General features: G+C 34.4%; 1 protein-coding gene across 1 annotated transcript; it reads left to right on the top strand.

Annotated features, from left to right (window-relative positions):
* The first annotated feature begins 2,189 nt into the window (after positions 1-2,189).
* Positions 2,190-14,060, top strand: LOC115963392 (cysteine synthase, chloroplastic/chromoplastic-like). The gene is made up of 10 exons (XM_031082375.1): positions 2,190-2,630; positions 6,743-6,852; positions 7,617-7,674; positions 8,682-8,945; positions 9,797-9,934; positions 10,101-10,152; positions 10,257-10,336; positions 11,117-11,176; positions 12,074-12,154; positions 13,769-14,060. The coding sequence occupies exons 1-10, from the start codon at positions 2,349-2,351 to the stop codon at positions 13,859-13,861; spliced, it is 1,218 nt and encodes a 405-aa protein (XP_030938235.1). The 5' UTR covers positions 2,190-2,348; the 3' UTR covers positions 13,862-14,060.
* The last annotated feature ends 981 nt before the right edge of the window (positions 14,061-15,041 follow it).

The raw sequence follows: 15,041 nt of genomic DNA, 5'->3' as shown, positions 1-15,041 counted from the left end.
TCCTCGGCCATGAGAAGAATCCTCCTCGGCATGGATGTAGCGGAGGATAAAGGAGGCAACCTGCCACTAGTAGTGACACTCCATACTGTCCCACGGAGCAGGAAAAGTACTAAAGCAGAAAAGGACAACGGAGAGAAGGGAAGTGTCTAGGGGAAAGGCTACCATTATTGCATTCAGTGCCCTGTGCCTGACACGGCCATACTTCCTTGTCCTTATAACCACCCCCAACAATTTGAGGGAAGGGCTGATGGGACAAGTACCTACCCTAGGGACCCCATTCATAAGGAAGAAATCTACTATAAAAAGGGAAGAAAGAGAGACAGAAAGGGTGGGGCGGAGACCCCCCAATACACCAGAGGCATCAAAAAAGGGCCCCCTAGACCGTGTCAAGAACTAATCCTCTCAGATGAATCCAGTCTGTCTCAACTTAATCGTAAAGAACACCGTGATGACTGTTGTCTATACACTAAAACCTAACTCTTTGACTCACTCTCTACAAATTCATTGTACTGGGCTCACTAGTTTAAGGTCCCATGCATCTTGGGCCTGGCCAGAAAAACGTGACCCTACAGGAACCAATAAAAATTTACCTCCTATGCTTTGTTATGAAAGTGTTGTGAAAAATGTTATGGATGTCGCACTTTTTTTTTTTTTACAATACCTTTATTTTTTGCTGTGATTAGTTCCAATATGATATTTTATTATTTTATTTTGGTCTATAAGGAATTAACACCTCAACAATTGTGAAAATACTGTTGCAATTTATTGTTTTAATATTTTTTTTTTTTTAGAGTAGCTCATATGTATATAAAAGAATAAAAAATAAAAAGCGTGTTCAATAGGCCAATTTACCAAACCAAATTTTGAAAAAAAAAAAAAAAGAGCAAGTGAAAGCAGAAAGAGTTGAATAAACCAAATTCACTGATTCTTTGGCATTGACACTTTTTTTTGGGAGTAGCTCATATGTATAAAAAGAAAAAAAATAAAAAGCGTGTTCAATAGGCCAATTTACTAACCAAATTTAAAAAAAAAAAAAAAAAAAAAAAAAAAAAAAAAAAAAACGTAAGTGAAAGTGAAAAGAGTTGAATAAACTAAATTTACTGTTTCTTTGGCATTGACACTTTTATATATAGAGAAATAAAAGCGTGTTCTATAGGCCAATTTACCAACCATATTTGAAAAAAAAAAAAAAAAAAAAAGGAAAGGGAAAGCAGAAGGAGTTGAGTAAACCAAATTCACTGTTTCTTTAGCATTGACACTTTTTCTAGAAACACAACATAATGGTACAACATTTTCGTAATACCATAATTTTGTTATATTTTATTTTGATTAGTAAAGAATTGATACTTTATTAATTGTCAAAATATTATGACGACAACAAATTTTCTTAATATTTTCACAAGAGAAATGTTATGTTTACAATATTTTTACAACAAATTATAAGTAGTATGTTGTTACGGATTGTTATTGTTGAGCAAAAAAGTAATTTCATTGGTAAATTTAAATTAGAACCAATAACAATTTACCTCCTTTGTTTTATTATGAACGTGTTGTGAAAAATGTTGTGGATGTCGTACTTTTTTTTTTCTACAATACCTTTATTTTTTTGCTGTGATTGATTCCAATATAATATTTTATTATTTTATTTTGGCCTATAAGGAATTAACACCTCAACAATTGTGAAAATATTGTAACAATTTATTGTGTTAATATTTTATTTTTTTAGAGTAGCTCATATGTATATAAAAGAATAAAAAATAAAAAGCTTGTTCAAGAGGCCAATTTACTAACCAAATTTGTAAAAAAAAAAAAAAAAAAAGCAAGAGAAAGCAAAAAGAGTTGAATAAACCAAATTCATTGTTTCTTTGACATAGACACTTCTTTTCTTTTTAGAATAGCTCATATATATATATATATATATATAAAAAGTAAAAAAATGTATTCAATAGGTCAATTTACTAACCAAATTTGAAAATGAAAAAGTAAAAAAAAGTTTTTTTTTTTTTTTTTGGTAAACAAAGTAAAAAAAGGTTAGTGAAAGCGAAAAGTGTTGAAAAAACCAAATTGACTGTTTCTTCGGCACGGACACTTTTTATATACGGAGAAATTACCGAGGAATCTACTTTGCCACACCCACAACTACTCAATAACATTCCAAGATTGAATGTATCCCATAAGAGCATTCACTTTAAAGTCTTGATTTTTAAAAGAGTGGCTCACTTTTTCTGGTGAAGAAAATAGAAAAGAGTGGCTCACTTTTTTCATATAAAGCAAGCAGAAGCAGAGGCAGGGCAGAGGTCAATAACACAAACACCAAAAGAAAGACAAAGCAAAGCAGTAAACGAACAATGGCTGCTGCTTCGTCTGCTTATCTGATCAACTCCAAATCTGAACTCTTTGTTACTGACCCTTCTCGTACTTTGAGACAAAAAACCACCTGGGTGGGCCCCACCACAACAAACTCTTTGAGGTTGTTTAGGAACACCAAGAATTCTGGAAGCATCAGCATCAGCAGCAACAGCAACAAGCTCTCTTCTTCTTCTTCAGGTTGTTCTATTGTCTGCAAGGCTGTGTCTGTGAAAGCCCCCACTGAGATTGAGGGTCTCAACATTGCTGAGGATGTTTCTCAGGTCAGATTATAAACCCAATTTGTTGTCTTTTGTTGTTTTTTCAAGGATAAATTTGAGAATTAGGAAATGGGTCGCTTTGGTTTCTTGGATTTGGCTGATTCTGATAAGTATGTTATTCATATGAGAATGAGATAATAATGTTGTTCTTGGGATTGTGTTTTGGAATTATGAATTGGGTTCTTTTACTTTGTTGAAAATTCATATTAAAGTTGTATTGGTTTTGGATGAAATGGTTCATTGGAATTGGAATTGGTTGTTCTTATTATTTGGAATTTTCAATGTTGATGAAAATGTCCTTAAGGTCTGGCAATAAGGTGATTTTTTACATGATAATTAATGGAAACCATGAAATGAGTAATTCTGAAGAATATGGATGGGAATCGCCTAATGTTACTCATTCGTGATTCAGAAGAGGCAATTTGGAGAAAATTTTTTATCTTTGAATCTTCTTTGTACTTTTTGTGATTATTGATGGTCAACTCTTACTGTCACTATGGTAGCAAGGTTTTGAGGTCAATTTAACTGTAAAATAGGATGAAAATAACAGCTCTTGAAACCAGTTTGATTTAATTGATTATGCTGGGCCAATAAGAGGAGTGAGTTGTTATGTAAATTAATTATATTTTTAAGGTGAAGAAAATTGGCATTTTCTGGGATAAAATAGTGAAGTGGGTCAATCATTTTTTCCTTTTTATTTAATCCTTGAAAATATTGTGTGAATGTAGTTCTATATACATATAGTTAAAAATAATAATAATAATAATAAAAGGGAAATAAAAGAAAAATGTGAGTCAATAAAATTCTGAGAACTATAAGTAATTCTTGATCTGGTAAAACCATTACTTTTGTTTGGGAATTTTTTGATAGATAATTGTAATTCAATTAACGAACAAAAATGGGCGCTACCCTAGTACATGAGAAGTATACATGGGAACACCCAAAAGGAAAGAGAAAATAAAAGAATACAAAATTAACATCTAAAATAAAAGAAGTCGATGAATTCTAACAGATTTGAAGAAGTGAATGAATTAGCAGTCAGCTAGAGTGCATGTAAAGACCACAGGAACAGGAACTTTAGATGAAACACTGCTAGCTCACTACCCTTCAATTGTGCGTGCGTTCTCTCTCTCCAAATGCGCCACATCAAACACAAAGGAACAGCTCTCCACAACATTACCTTGAGTATTTATTTTTTATTTTTCCCAAGCTATCTTTCCAACAGGCCAATAGATCAAGCATTGTCCTAGGCATCGCTGAGTTGACTTCAAATAAGCTCCAAACAAACAACAATAAGCCTTTAGCTAACTCACAATGAAGAAAAATATGATCCACGGATTCTCCATTAAATCTACACCTTCAACACCAGTATGTAATAATTATATCCTATTTCCTTAGGTTGTCCATTGTTAAAATTTCACCCCTCTCTGCTGTCTGGCAAAAAGAAAGCTACATGAGGGAAAGCTTTGACTTGCCAAAGAGCTTCCCAAGGAAAGTTTGCATTGCCCCTGTTGCTCAAAGCTTTAAAATAACTGTTTACTCTAAAGCCTTGACTTTTGAAAGGCATCCAGATAATTCCATCCTCTTCTTCCCTTCTAACCTTTGTAGCATATAAATCATCTAAGAAGGATTCTATGGACTCTAATCTTATACCACCTGAATAAAAGATGGATTCCACTGAACATTATATGTCAATAAATCCATATAATCTGCCATCTTTGCATCTCTATTTCTAGTTATTAGAAATAGCATTGGATATTTTTGATAATTTGATAATTGGGGGAGGGGAGATTTGAACCCAGACATCTTTGTTGGAAACAACAAGAAGTGCAGTTAAGCTACATGCTTTGTGGTTGTTACAAGTCTGAAAGTCAATTTGGATAAGAGTGAGGTGGTCTGCGGTAAGCAATGTGGGTAATATGGAAGAGTTGGTTGATATTCATGGTTGTGAAATTGGGAATTACCATTTACTTATCTTGGGATGCCTTTAGGTGCTTTCTTAAGGTGACATTGATTTGGAATCCTATTTTGACGAAAATGGACTGTAGGCTGTTAAAAAGTACACTTTCAAGTTTACTAAGTTATTACCTTTCATTATTTACTATTCCTACTAGTGTGGCAAATAGGTTTGAGAAATTACAAAGAAATTTTTTGTGTGGCACCTCAAACGTGGAGTTTAAGTTCCCTTTGGTGGCATGGGGACTGTGTGTTCTATTACTTCAAACGCTTGAGGATTTGAAGGTTGGGAAACTTTAATCAGGCCTGATTGTAAAAGTGGTTAAGTGATTTGGGACTGAGGGTTACACTTTTATGGAGACAGGTGATTCTAAGAAATTTGGGGAGGAATGGGGTGGTTGGACTTTGGGTTCTGTTAGGGTACCTCATGGGTATAGCCTATGGCGGGGTATTAGGATGAGTTGGGGCACTTTGCAGCAATATGTGTATTTTGAGGTCGGGGACGACACTCAATAGAGCTTTTCGAATGATGTTTGGTATGGAAGTCAGTCTCTTAAAGAATTGTATCCTGATTAACTGCCTTGCTCAATTGATCATAATGCCTCAGTCCATTCAGTCATGGATAGCCCAGTAGGTGGGGAAGGCTGGATCTGGAACATGGAATTTCACAGAGATGTTCATGATTGGGAGTTGGAGTCAGAAGGTTTTTTCTAGATCTTCTTTACTCCAATATTCTTTGGAGAGATGGGCGTGACAAGATAATGTTGAAATGGAAAGAGGGTGGTGTCTTTACTGTTCGCTCTTATTATGATGTTATCCACAATACACCAACTAACTCTTTCCCCTGAAAGAGTGTTTGGCATTTTAAGGCTCCTAAGATGGTCTTGTTTTTTGTTTAGACAGTGGCGTAGGGAAAGATCCTTAACTGTGATAATCTCACAAAGCGAGGATTTACCTTGGTTGGATGGTGTTGCATGTGCCGGTGTAGTGGAGAGAAGTAGATCATTTGTTCATTCATTGTGATGTAGCCTATGGTTTGTGGTGTCTGTTTTTTAGAACATTTAGGATCCATTGGGTACCAACAAGGAGGGTGGCAGATCTTTTGTTTGGGTGGAAGAATTAGTTTGGGAGACACTCTTCGGAGATTTGAAATGTGGTACCATTATGTTTGATGTGGATCTTGGGAAAGGAGAAAAATAATCACACTATTAAATATTTTGACAAATCAAATATTCATTTGGAAGCATTGTTGATTAGAACTCTTTTTTATTGGTCTCATGCTTGGGGTCTTACATTGCAACACTCTTAAAGATTTCACAGAATCACTTCTATTTTGTGCATAACCTTCTGTAATTTTTTTAGTTACAGAGTGCTCATCATCCTGAGCATGAAGTAATCATTTTATTTGTAAATTTATTACTAATAAAAAAAATAATTAAAAAAAAAAAAAGATTGCTGGAAAATATGGACAACAGTTGTGCTTTGGGATTTATGGCTAATTTGATATGTTATTTGGTGGATATTACTAGAGAAAATATGTGGGATTTTAATGTTTTGATAGGTAAGGAGACAAGCATGATTTGGGGTTGTAAAGAAGAACAAAAGGAGAGTAATTTGTTGCTGTTTGTGGACTGTATGAAACATGACGTGAACAGTAACTGTGCACCAAAGAGAAAGAGAGATAAGAATACCCTAGGCACTTTAGCCTCATTTTCCATTAATGAAAGTCTGAATAAAAGACTCCTGATACCTTTAAGAAGCTCTAGAATAATCTAGATCAAGCATTATTTAAAAACTAACCCTAAGAAAAAAAATTATGCACAGGACTTTTATGAAATTTCTATTTTTCCCTCATAAACTAACTTTAACTTATAAACTAATGACTCAATTTAAAACTATTTTAACCCTGAGACTCTCATTATATAACCTTTGAAAGTATATAGATTTGCTTCAATCGGATACGGCATGATGGCCTCACACATGGAAAGCTCTTAAGCTGTCAAAACTGAAAATTTCTCTAAAGACAACGACTTTGACTCTTGTTCCATGGCTATATCAATAAAGCTGTCTTCTTTTATTGCATACATAAAAGAATACTAATCCATAAAAACATCAAACTGCTCTTACTTATTTTTTCTATTGGTTACTTTGTGACACAGCTTATTGGGAAAACCCCAATGGTTTACCTGAATAATATTGTAAAGGGGTCTGTAGCAAATATTGCTGCCAAGCTTGAGATCATGGAGCCGTGTTGTAGTGTCAAGGACAGGTAAGTAAAAAATGCTACTTTATTTATTAAACTTTTATGAGCATCTTGTAGTTAGTATTCAAGGTTTTCAAGAATTAAGGTAGAAGTGATAATTGGCATGACCCACTTTGAGAATTATCTGGTCTTACGAATGTTCTTACAAGGTTCCTTTTTATTTTTCTATGTGGATAGTTGATTTTCAAAAAAAAAAATCCAGGATGTCCCATAAGTCAGATTGTCAATATTATCATTTTTTATTTTTTTTATATATTTTTTTTTAAAGGTCATTTCTTAAGCCAGTAATCTAGCTCTCTGTTCTAAGTTTCTATCAAGTTCACAATTTAGGCAGCAAATATGTTAATTTATAGTGATTAAAGACTAGATAGAATTCCTAGGCTAACTCCACTATTGAGTTCTTACAATCGTATCCATCCAATGCAAAATGAGTGGATTTGATTTTTCCATATCATTAGCATTTAAACAAGCATTGACTATTACAATTTTGGTATCTATTTTACATCATTGATGATGTGACAAATCCAATTCATTTATTTCACAATTTATGGATAGAATTTTAAAAACTCCATAATGGAATTAACTTAGGAACTCTTTAGAGGATCTTAATCCTTAAGGACCCATATGTCTTGTTCCTATACTATGAGGATCACATAATCTCATCCATATGAAAAGCTAATATCCTAATTTCTGGCCTTAAAACTCTTTGGAATTAGACTTGGGAATTGATTTTTAATATTCTCACTAATGATTCTGATATTTGGCTGCAGAATAGGTTACAGTATGGTAACTGATGCAGAACAAAAAGGACTTATAACGCCTGGAAAGGTAAGGGGCAGTAGGTACTACTCTTATGCATATTGTTGGAATTGTAATGTGAACTTACTTTAATGGAAGAATTGTCTTATGGTTTTTCTCGATATGAGCACTTTGGGGCTGGAAATTTGGCTTCTTATAAAACAAGGTAGCCTTCCTTTGATTAGCTGCCTCAACAAAAATCAACTTGACAGAGAATGATGACTGATGCTGTATGCAAATTTTTCTAAGCATAAATACTGAAATACTTTTGATGCTATATTAGCATTGTTTCTATAAGCCTAAAGCTAGAGCTATGATTTACCATCAGACCTTGACTTTTAGTTTGAGGATCAATTTAGGGTTGGGTCTTTCTGTAGCTGGAAGTGGGCCTTGATGCATGACTTTTGTCATAGATGACAAAGGGCCTGCTTCACACATACTTCAAGCCAGTAATTGGATATATCATTCAGGTTTTGCATTAAATAGTTTTTGCTTTATAGTGCCAAGTTTGATATTATACTGGAAATGCCAATAGCAAACACTACTTGCAATTGTGATGACAAAGAATTTTTAGGGTTTTGAATATTGTGAAAACTAAAGGCCTCCTATAGACTATAGTGGATTGACTTAGTGAACCATTGAGTTGCTTATTTGTCACCTGTTAGAAACCCATCGGTAGAACTCACCTTTGAAAACCAACTTGCAAGGGGAGGGTGCCCAAGAGCCTATAAACACATGGTTAATCTTACACTTAATTCATGTGGGACACTAGGATCATAATATCACTTTTGTGCCGGAACGAAGTAAATCAAGTCCAAATGTGTTAGTTGTCTTTTATATTTAAATTTGAACAAATACTATTGTTTGGTATTTTTGTTAGAATTTGCATGAGATGACTCCTCACAAATAACTATTCACATTATTTTTTCAGCTTCCATTCTGACACAGAGATTTTTGAATTTGAACTTCATCTAGTTGTTCTTGCATAGCTTCCAAAGTCATTCTGAGATAGCTGTTCTCTTTTGTGTATTTTTTAGAGTATTCTGGTGGAACCTACAAGTGGAAACACAGGCATTGGTCTTGCGTTTATTGCTGCTTCAAAAGGATATAGACTCATCTTGACAATGCCAGCATCAATGAGTTTGGAAAGAAGGGTTCTTTTAAAAGCATTCGGGGCTGAGCTTGTATTGACTGATTCAGCAAAGGGCATGAAGGGAGCAGTTCAAAAGGCTGAAGAGATTTTGAAAAGCACACCCAATGCCTACATGCTTCAACAATTTGACAATGCTGCTAATCCTAAGGTTTGTGGTCACAGTATTTTCATAACTTGCTGCACTTCATATTTATCTTAGGAATTAGTGTATACCTCTACTCTGGCATTGCTTTTTACTGCTACCTTGTGTCATGGACTTGGTGAATACCAACTGAAGGGAAAACTCATGTCTGAGAGGGAGGATGCCTGATGTACTCACACTTTGCTAGGATTATCGTTGCTTTATATTTTCTTTTCCAATTAAAGAACATGCGGAGCAAAGTGTGGTCGACCGGTCATTAACTGAAACATTTCACAAAATCAGGGCAATCCCATCGATTCAGAATAATATGCTGATTTGTTTATTTATATTACAGAATAGCTGTGAGGAGCCATCTAAGTGTTCTTCATGTGTTGGACTGATGGGATTGACTTGCCAAAATGTTGTGAACCTTATTTTTGGATCTCTAAATAGGATTGTATAAAAAACCTGAAATGAGTATACCAGTCTAGGGTCCTTTCTAGATGACACCAAGTCAAATATCATGTTCTTTTTGTCTTGGACAATTTGTCTTTCGAAATGTATTGGTTGTGATGATTATTTTATTATTAATAAAATATAGAGTAGTGTTGTTGTTGATGATGATGTCAATGATGTTTTGATCAACTTCTAGCTAGCCACATATATGAAGCTGATGTTATTTTAGAGATTGACTACTCAAATTCAAGACTTTTCTAAAAAAGTGTTCTTAGTTGTTCCTAGAAGATATCTCTAGTCATGTAGGTCGGATAACACTATCAGGTTAATGTTGTGGCCTAGAGATCTTCCATGTAGTTATAGCTTGTTGGCTTTGATACAATGAGATACAAAAATTTGGAAATTAATGTCTTAATGTGCAGATACACTATGAAACAACTGGTCCAGAAATTTGGGAAGATACAAGAGGCAAGGTGGATATATTTATAGCAGGCATTGGAACTGGTGGAACTATTTCTGGTGTTGGTCGGTTCCTTAAACAGCAAAATCCTAAAATAAAGGTAAATTTTGCCAAACCATATAGGATATTTGTCTTCGATTTTGTGTATGTGATTGCCCTGAATGGTGGGAAAAATGTTTTCAAAGAAAGGGCTATCTTCTTTTGCCTTATTAATCTGTTTATTTATTTATTTGTGAGCATTCTCATTCGACTCCATGATGTATCAGGTAATCGGTATAGAACCTACAGAAAGCAACATACTTTCTGGTGGAAAACCTGGTGAGAGAACAAATAAGCTTTTGTCCCATTATCAGTTAAATCTAATTTTCTATTACTTAGTTATTAAATTTTTTTCTAATCTTGCTGCCATCATTTATATGCAGGTCCTCATAAGATTCAAGGAATTGGAGCTGGTTTTGTACCCAGGAATTTGGATCAAGAAGTTGTTGATGAAATCATAGAGGTAAGTGTTAATTCTATGATTTGCCATATTCTCTTCAATTGGATTATTTATTTTCTTTCTCTACTTAGGGAGGTTGTGGAATCTCCTTATGTTGTGGATAACTGACCACCTCAATACCAAGTAATGGGACTTTTGTTGATTTGGGAAATACAAGCTTTGCTCATCTTAACATGGAATTTTGCTATTCCTGCATCTATGTATCATTATGCAATGGATTCTTGTTAATGTGATTGGTTACTCAGCATAATCAAGTTTATTACTTGGAATTATGCTATGTGCAGATGCTAACTTTCAGAATATACTAACTCTTTTAGTTATGGATCAAAGTTATCACTTGGTCATTATCTTTGTTGCTGCTATGTAATGCAGTTTAAACTAGCTCAGATATGACCTTTTTGCTTGTGCAAATGAAGACTGGAGGATCTTAATGAGGGTCTTTCACTAGCCTTATTTTTGCAGTACATACTCATCTAATAACACGACACATAGGACTTTCCTTACACATGAACATAGGTTGTCTTGGCCTTCACACAAACATTGGTTTTATTTAGTAAATTCTTCTTGTCACAATAATCTTTCAAAACAAAAGAAAAATGCTTAGACCACTGGCTTCAATGCCTATCTTTCCTGATTTTTTAGTTTAGTTGTCCGCTAGTAAAGCATGCATCTGCGATTAGTGAGCACATGCAGTATGTCTAGTCATGCAGGCACTAGTATTTTTCATGTAAATAAACTCTTTTCTGGTGTATTTTACTTGATTCATATGCTGTGATTTGGCAGATATCAAGTGATGAAGCTGTTGAAACTGCAAAGCAATTAGCACTCCAGGAAGGGTTGCTGGTTAGTGATTTTTATTTATTTTTTTGACCATCTCAAAATTGAAGATGAAGCCAAATTCAAACAGTATGCCCTGTTGTATATGCATTCCCCTCTGTGTTGACATGAATGCACTAGAATTGCTGGAAATAAGTTTTTGTTAACTAGAGAAAGATGAAAACAGAACAAAATGATTAAAGGTAGACTCTTTCTTATCAGGTTTAATAATCGATCAGATAAATCCTTTTACTCATGTAAAGATACCCAGAGGGCAATTGGCACCTGCTCCCCCTTGTGCCTGTGTAACTTACCATCATATGTATACTAAAAGAGCAGTTACATTATAGTCATGAATGTCTCACTAGTAAGATCTACATCTAGTTCATTTTATTATTTAGTTAATTGAAAGGAACCAACAAAACTTGTAAATCAACTGAGGTGGCAATAGATTGTTCTGCCCAATTTTTCAGTATTGTGCAGTTGGATTTTTTGTGCATATATTAGCACATTCCCACTCATCAAAGTGATCAGAAGTAGTGGGAGGTTGTCAATATGCTTTTTCTTCTTCTGAGTTGACAATGGCATAACCTCTTTATGTTTTAGTGGATTTCTGTTTAATACATATATGGTACTTTCATTTACATTTAGCCCCAACCCCCCCCCCCCCCCAAAAACCCAAAAACCCACCCCCCACCCAAAAAAATCCCTCTATTCAAGGAGTTTCGGGTTCAATCCACTTGTAGGGTAAGGAATTGTTTACCAAATAAATAATTAAAAGAAGGAAGCCTTCTCTCTCTCTCTCTCTCTCTCGTATATACACAAATATAAAGCACACATACACGTGTGCCTGTTAAGGTATGTATGCATGTATGTATTTGCTAAATTATTGCTCTTTTCTTAAGTGGTATCTTTTCTAACCAGGTGGGTATCTCCTCTGGAGCTGCTGCTGCTGCTGCCTTGAAGGTTGGAAAGAGACCTGAGAATGCAGGGAAGCTTATTGCAGTATGTCCCTTTTTTGTTTTAATTAACAATGAAACTAGTGAGAAATAAATCCATCTTGAGCTAGCTGCAGCTCTAAAAAGCAGAAAGTTGCCCACTCTGGAAAATTAGAACATCATTCTGAGAATAAAACCAACTTCAATAGTCATATTAGTGTACATCAGGCCCATGCCTATCCTTGGGCCTGATGTACCCTAAAAATTAAAATGATTAGGTAGAATCAGTAAATTGGCAGATATTGAGTAACAAGGCTTAAAAGGAATCAATAAAACATTTTTAGGAAGTAAAGGTTGTCCTGGATGATTAATTAATATTGTACCTTGCCTAGCAAACAAACAATACCCACCCAACCGTACAACTAGGAAATGATCTGGTGGACTATTGGATAGGCTGGACTTTGAATTAGCTGGTGTCTGATTCTATATTGGCTGTGCTTAGGCTTTGGTTTTAGGGGGTACTTTTCACACCAGCACAGCTTAAACTGCTGCAGTTGTTTTCACATATCAGATAACTAGAATTATGCTTTGAGAATTATGTTCTCAGTCTCTTTTGTTTAACCTTTTTATAGCTTGTATATTAGTATGTATCTAGGATTTTGCAGTAACTTCTATGTTCATCTTCCATTATTTATATTATTTTCTTGAAATATGAAGTGGCTGTCATTGATAGGTTTCATTTTATCCAGTCAGACAAGTCGTCAACTCTAGTGACCCCGGGTTCAAATCCCAGTCATTGGAAAAGAAAAACTTAATTTTATTCAAATTAGATGGTACAACAGAGGTAACAAGAAGTAAAATGATGGCACTAGTACTATGGATTTTTGTATTTCAATTCCAGACTTCTTTTCTGGCGGTTAGTGATAGAATATCCTTAAGTTGACCAAAAAGAAAAGATGTTCAAGCTGCAGGGAGAGTATAGCAAAGTGTGGACATGCAAAGTTGGCACAAGGACCTTTCTTAATAAACCTATACTCTTCTACTGAAAGCCAACCAGTCAAATTTTGGTATCCTGGGTTTTGCACAATTGGTGGATTACTTTAGTTATAGTTGCCTCCTTTTTCTTTTGGTTCTTTTTGTTCAACAATGTTTTTAAATGTTTTGCTTTTGGTAATGTCGAGCCAAAAAATAGAGCAGTCACATGTGAATCCATTCAGGTCTGTGGGTTTGACCTTGTTGTGGCATTGGTCAAACCAACAAATTACTTAAAGGGCTGCTAATGGGTTGGCTTGTATTTTTATTGATTGGTTGACTGATGTTCTGCAGTCTGGCCATCTAACACATGATATATTTCTTGTTAACTTGGTTTCCAATGAGGTTGAAGCACTTTAAGAGCCTGGATTACTTAATTAAAGTGTTTTAGTTGGTTCAAGCAACTGTGGTTCTCATTGTCAGCACTTTTTGAACTGTGTCATCAGCAACTGGAACAGTCAAACTTAAATCTGCACTAACTATTTAAGTATTTATAAATGATGGACCATGAATTCTCTTTTTGGCGCATGGCACTTAAAGCTCCATATGTTGTTGAATATGCTGTTAATTATTTAATTGCTCATTCCAAATAATCTTTGTCCTTATTCCCTCACATATCAACTCATTTGAGAATTTAAAATGCTTGTAGGTGGTGTTTCCCAGCTTTGGAGAACGATATCTCTCCACAATTCTTTTCCAGTCGATCAGGGAAGAATGCGAGAAAATGCAACCCGAGCCATGAAATCCCTTTGTTTGAGTTACAATTTAATGAAATAAAGTATTGTTGACTCAAATTGTTTCTAATGTATCTGCACATTTGTATTCCAAATCATCCATTATGTACTGTATGTTCGATCTGGGTCTTAGGCTTGTGAATGGTATGCTTCTCTTTGAAAGATGAATCCTAAGAATCGAAATTGTCCCAGGTGGATTCATGTACATTTTGCAGCCTTTAAAGTTTCACCATTTAGAAGTCCTTCACATAGGAAAATTTTCATAGCTCCTACATGGTGTGAAATTATGCAAGTTTTGGATCCTGCTAGCTCTAGGATCGACCATGAAATTAAAATTCTAATTATCGGAAACTTCCCAAGATGAGAATTTCTCAACTTGGCTAAAGAAAAAAACCACAGGAGAGAACTTAAAGGGTGGGTTGAATAACCATCTCTTTCCATCCACAAGCTTATCTTCCATGAGTTTGCAAGCTCTTTTTGCGTATATTTATTATTTTTTACAAAGAAGGATGATTTTGCAAATAGGTTACAATTAGCTCAAACTAGTAAAATTTCTTCTTGTTAAATTAGAGATCTAGGGTTTACCAAAAACTAATTGGTTTTTTAGTCTGATGATAAAAAACAATTATCATGAAACAGGTGTCGGACCAATAATTGTATAGGATCTATATATTGTAAGATAAATGTTGTATATAAGGGATACGTGAAGTGTAAGTTAGGTTAATTTTGATAGGTAATTTTTCCATTCCCATTTACCTTTTTTTTTTTTTTTTTTTTTTTTTGAAACCACCATTCCCATTTACTTGGTTTGACTAGTTGTTTTCCATTCCCATTTACCTTTGTTTTATAAACAATTTCTTCATCACAAAATGTGAATCTATTTTAATATTTCTTTGTAAGGTGTGTCAAAACATATGAAAGTACTATTTTTTTTTTCCCACTAGAATAGTAGACGGTTAATCCTTTCACATGGATTTTCAAAGCTGATAGGTGAAAGGGTATATTTTATGTCGATCTCTTCGTTCAATTCCATATACAATATACTTATTTTTGGTTAAGTTTTTCTAATTTTAATAATTTCTTTTAAAACTTTGACTCAAAAGAATATTCATAAACAGTTGAATATTGTACGTCAATGTGAGAGACCATAAATAAACTAGTGAAATGGAAGAAAGGGTGTGGAAAAAA

This window comes from Quercus lobata, chromosome 10 (assembly GCF_001633185.2).
Source record: "Quercus lobata isolate SW786 chromosome 10, ValleyOak3.0 Primary Assembly, whole genome shotgun sequence".
Taxonomy (NCBI): Eukaryota; Viridiplantae; Streptophyta; class Magnoliopsida; order Fagales; family Fagaceae; genus Quercus; species Quercus lobata.
The sequence above is the reverse complement of the archived record's forward strand: the minus strand, read 5'-3'. Positions and strand labels throughout refer to the sequence as shown.

What these genes read in the sequence shown, in the direction of transcription:
- LOC115963392 (XM_031082375.1), top strand. Translation starts at nt 2,349, where the DNA reads ATGGCTGCTGCTTCGTCTGCTTATCTGATCAACTCCAAATCTGAACTC. An exon ending in TGTTGTAGTGTCAAGGACAG is followed by an intron (nt 6,853 to 7,616) that starts GTAAGTAAAAAA and finishes ATTTGGCTGCAG; the next exon opens with AATAGGTTACAGTATGGTAA. An exon ending in AGCAAAATCCTAAAATAAAG is followed by an intron (nt 9,935 to 10,100) that starts GTAAATTTTGCC and finishes ATGATGTATCAG; the next exon opens with GTAATCGGTATAGAACCTAC.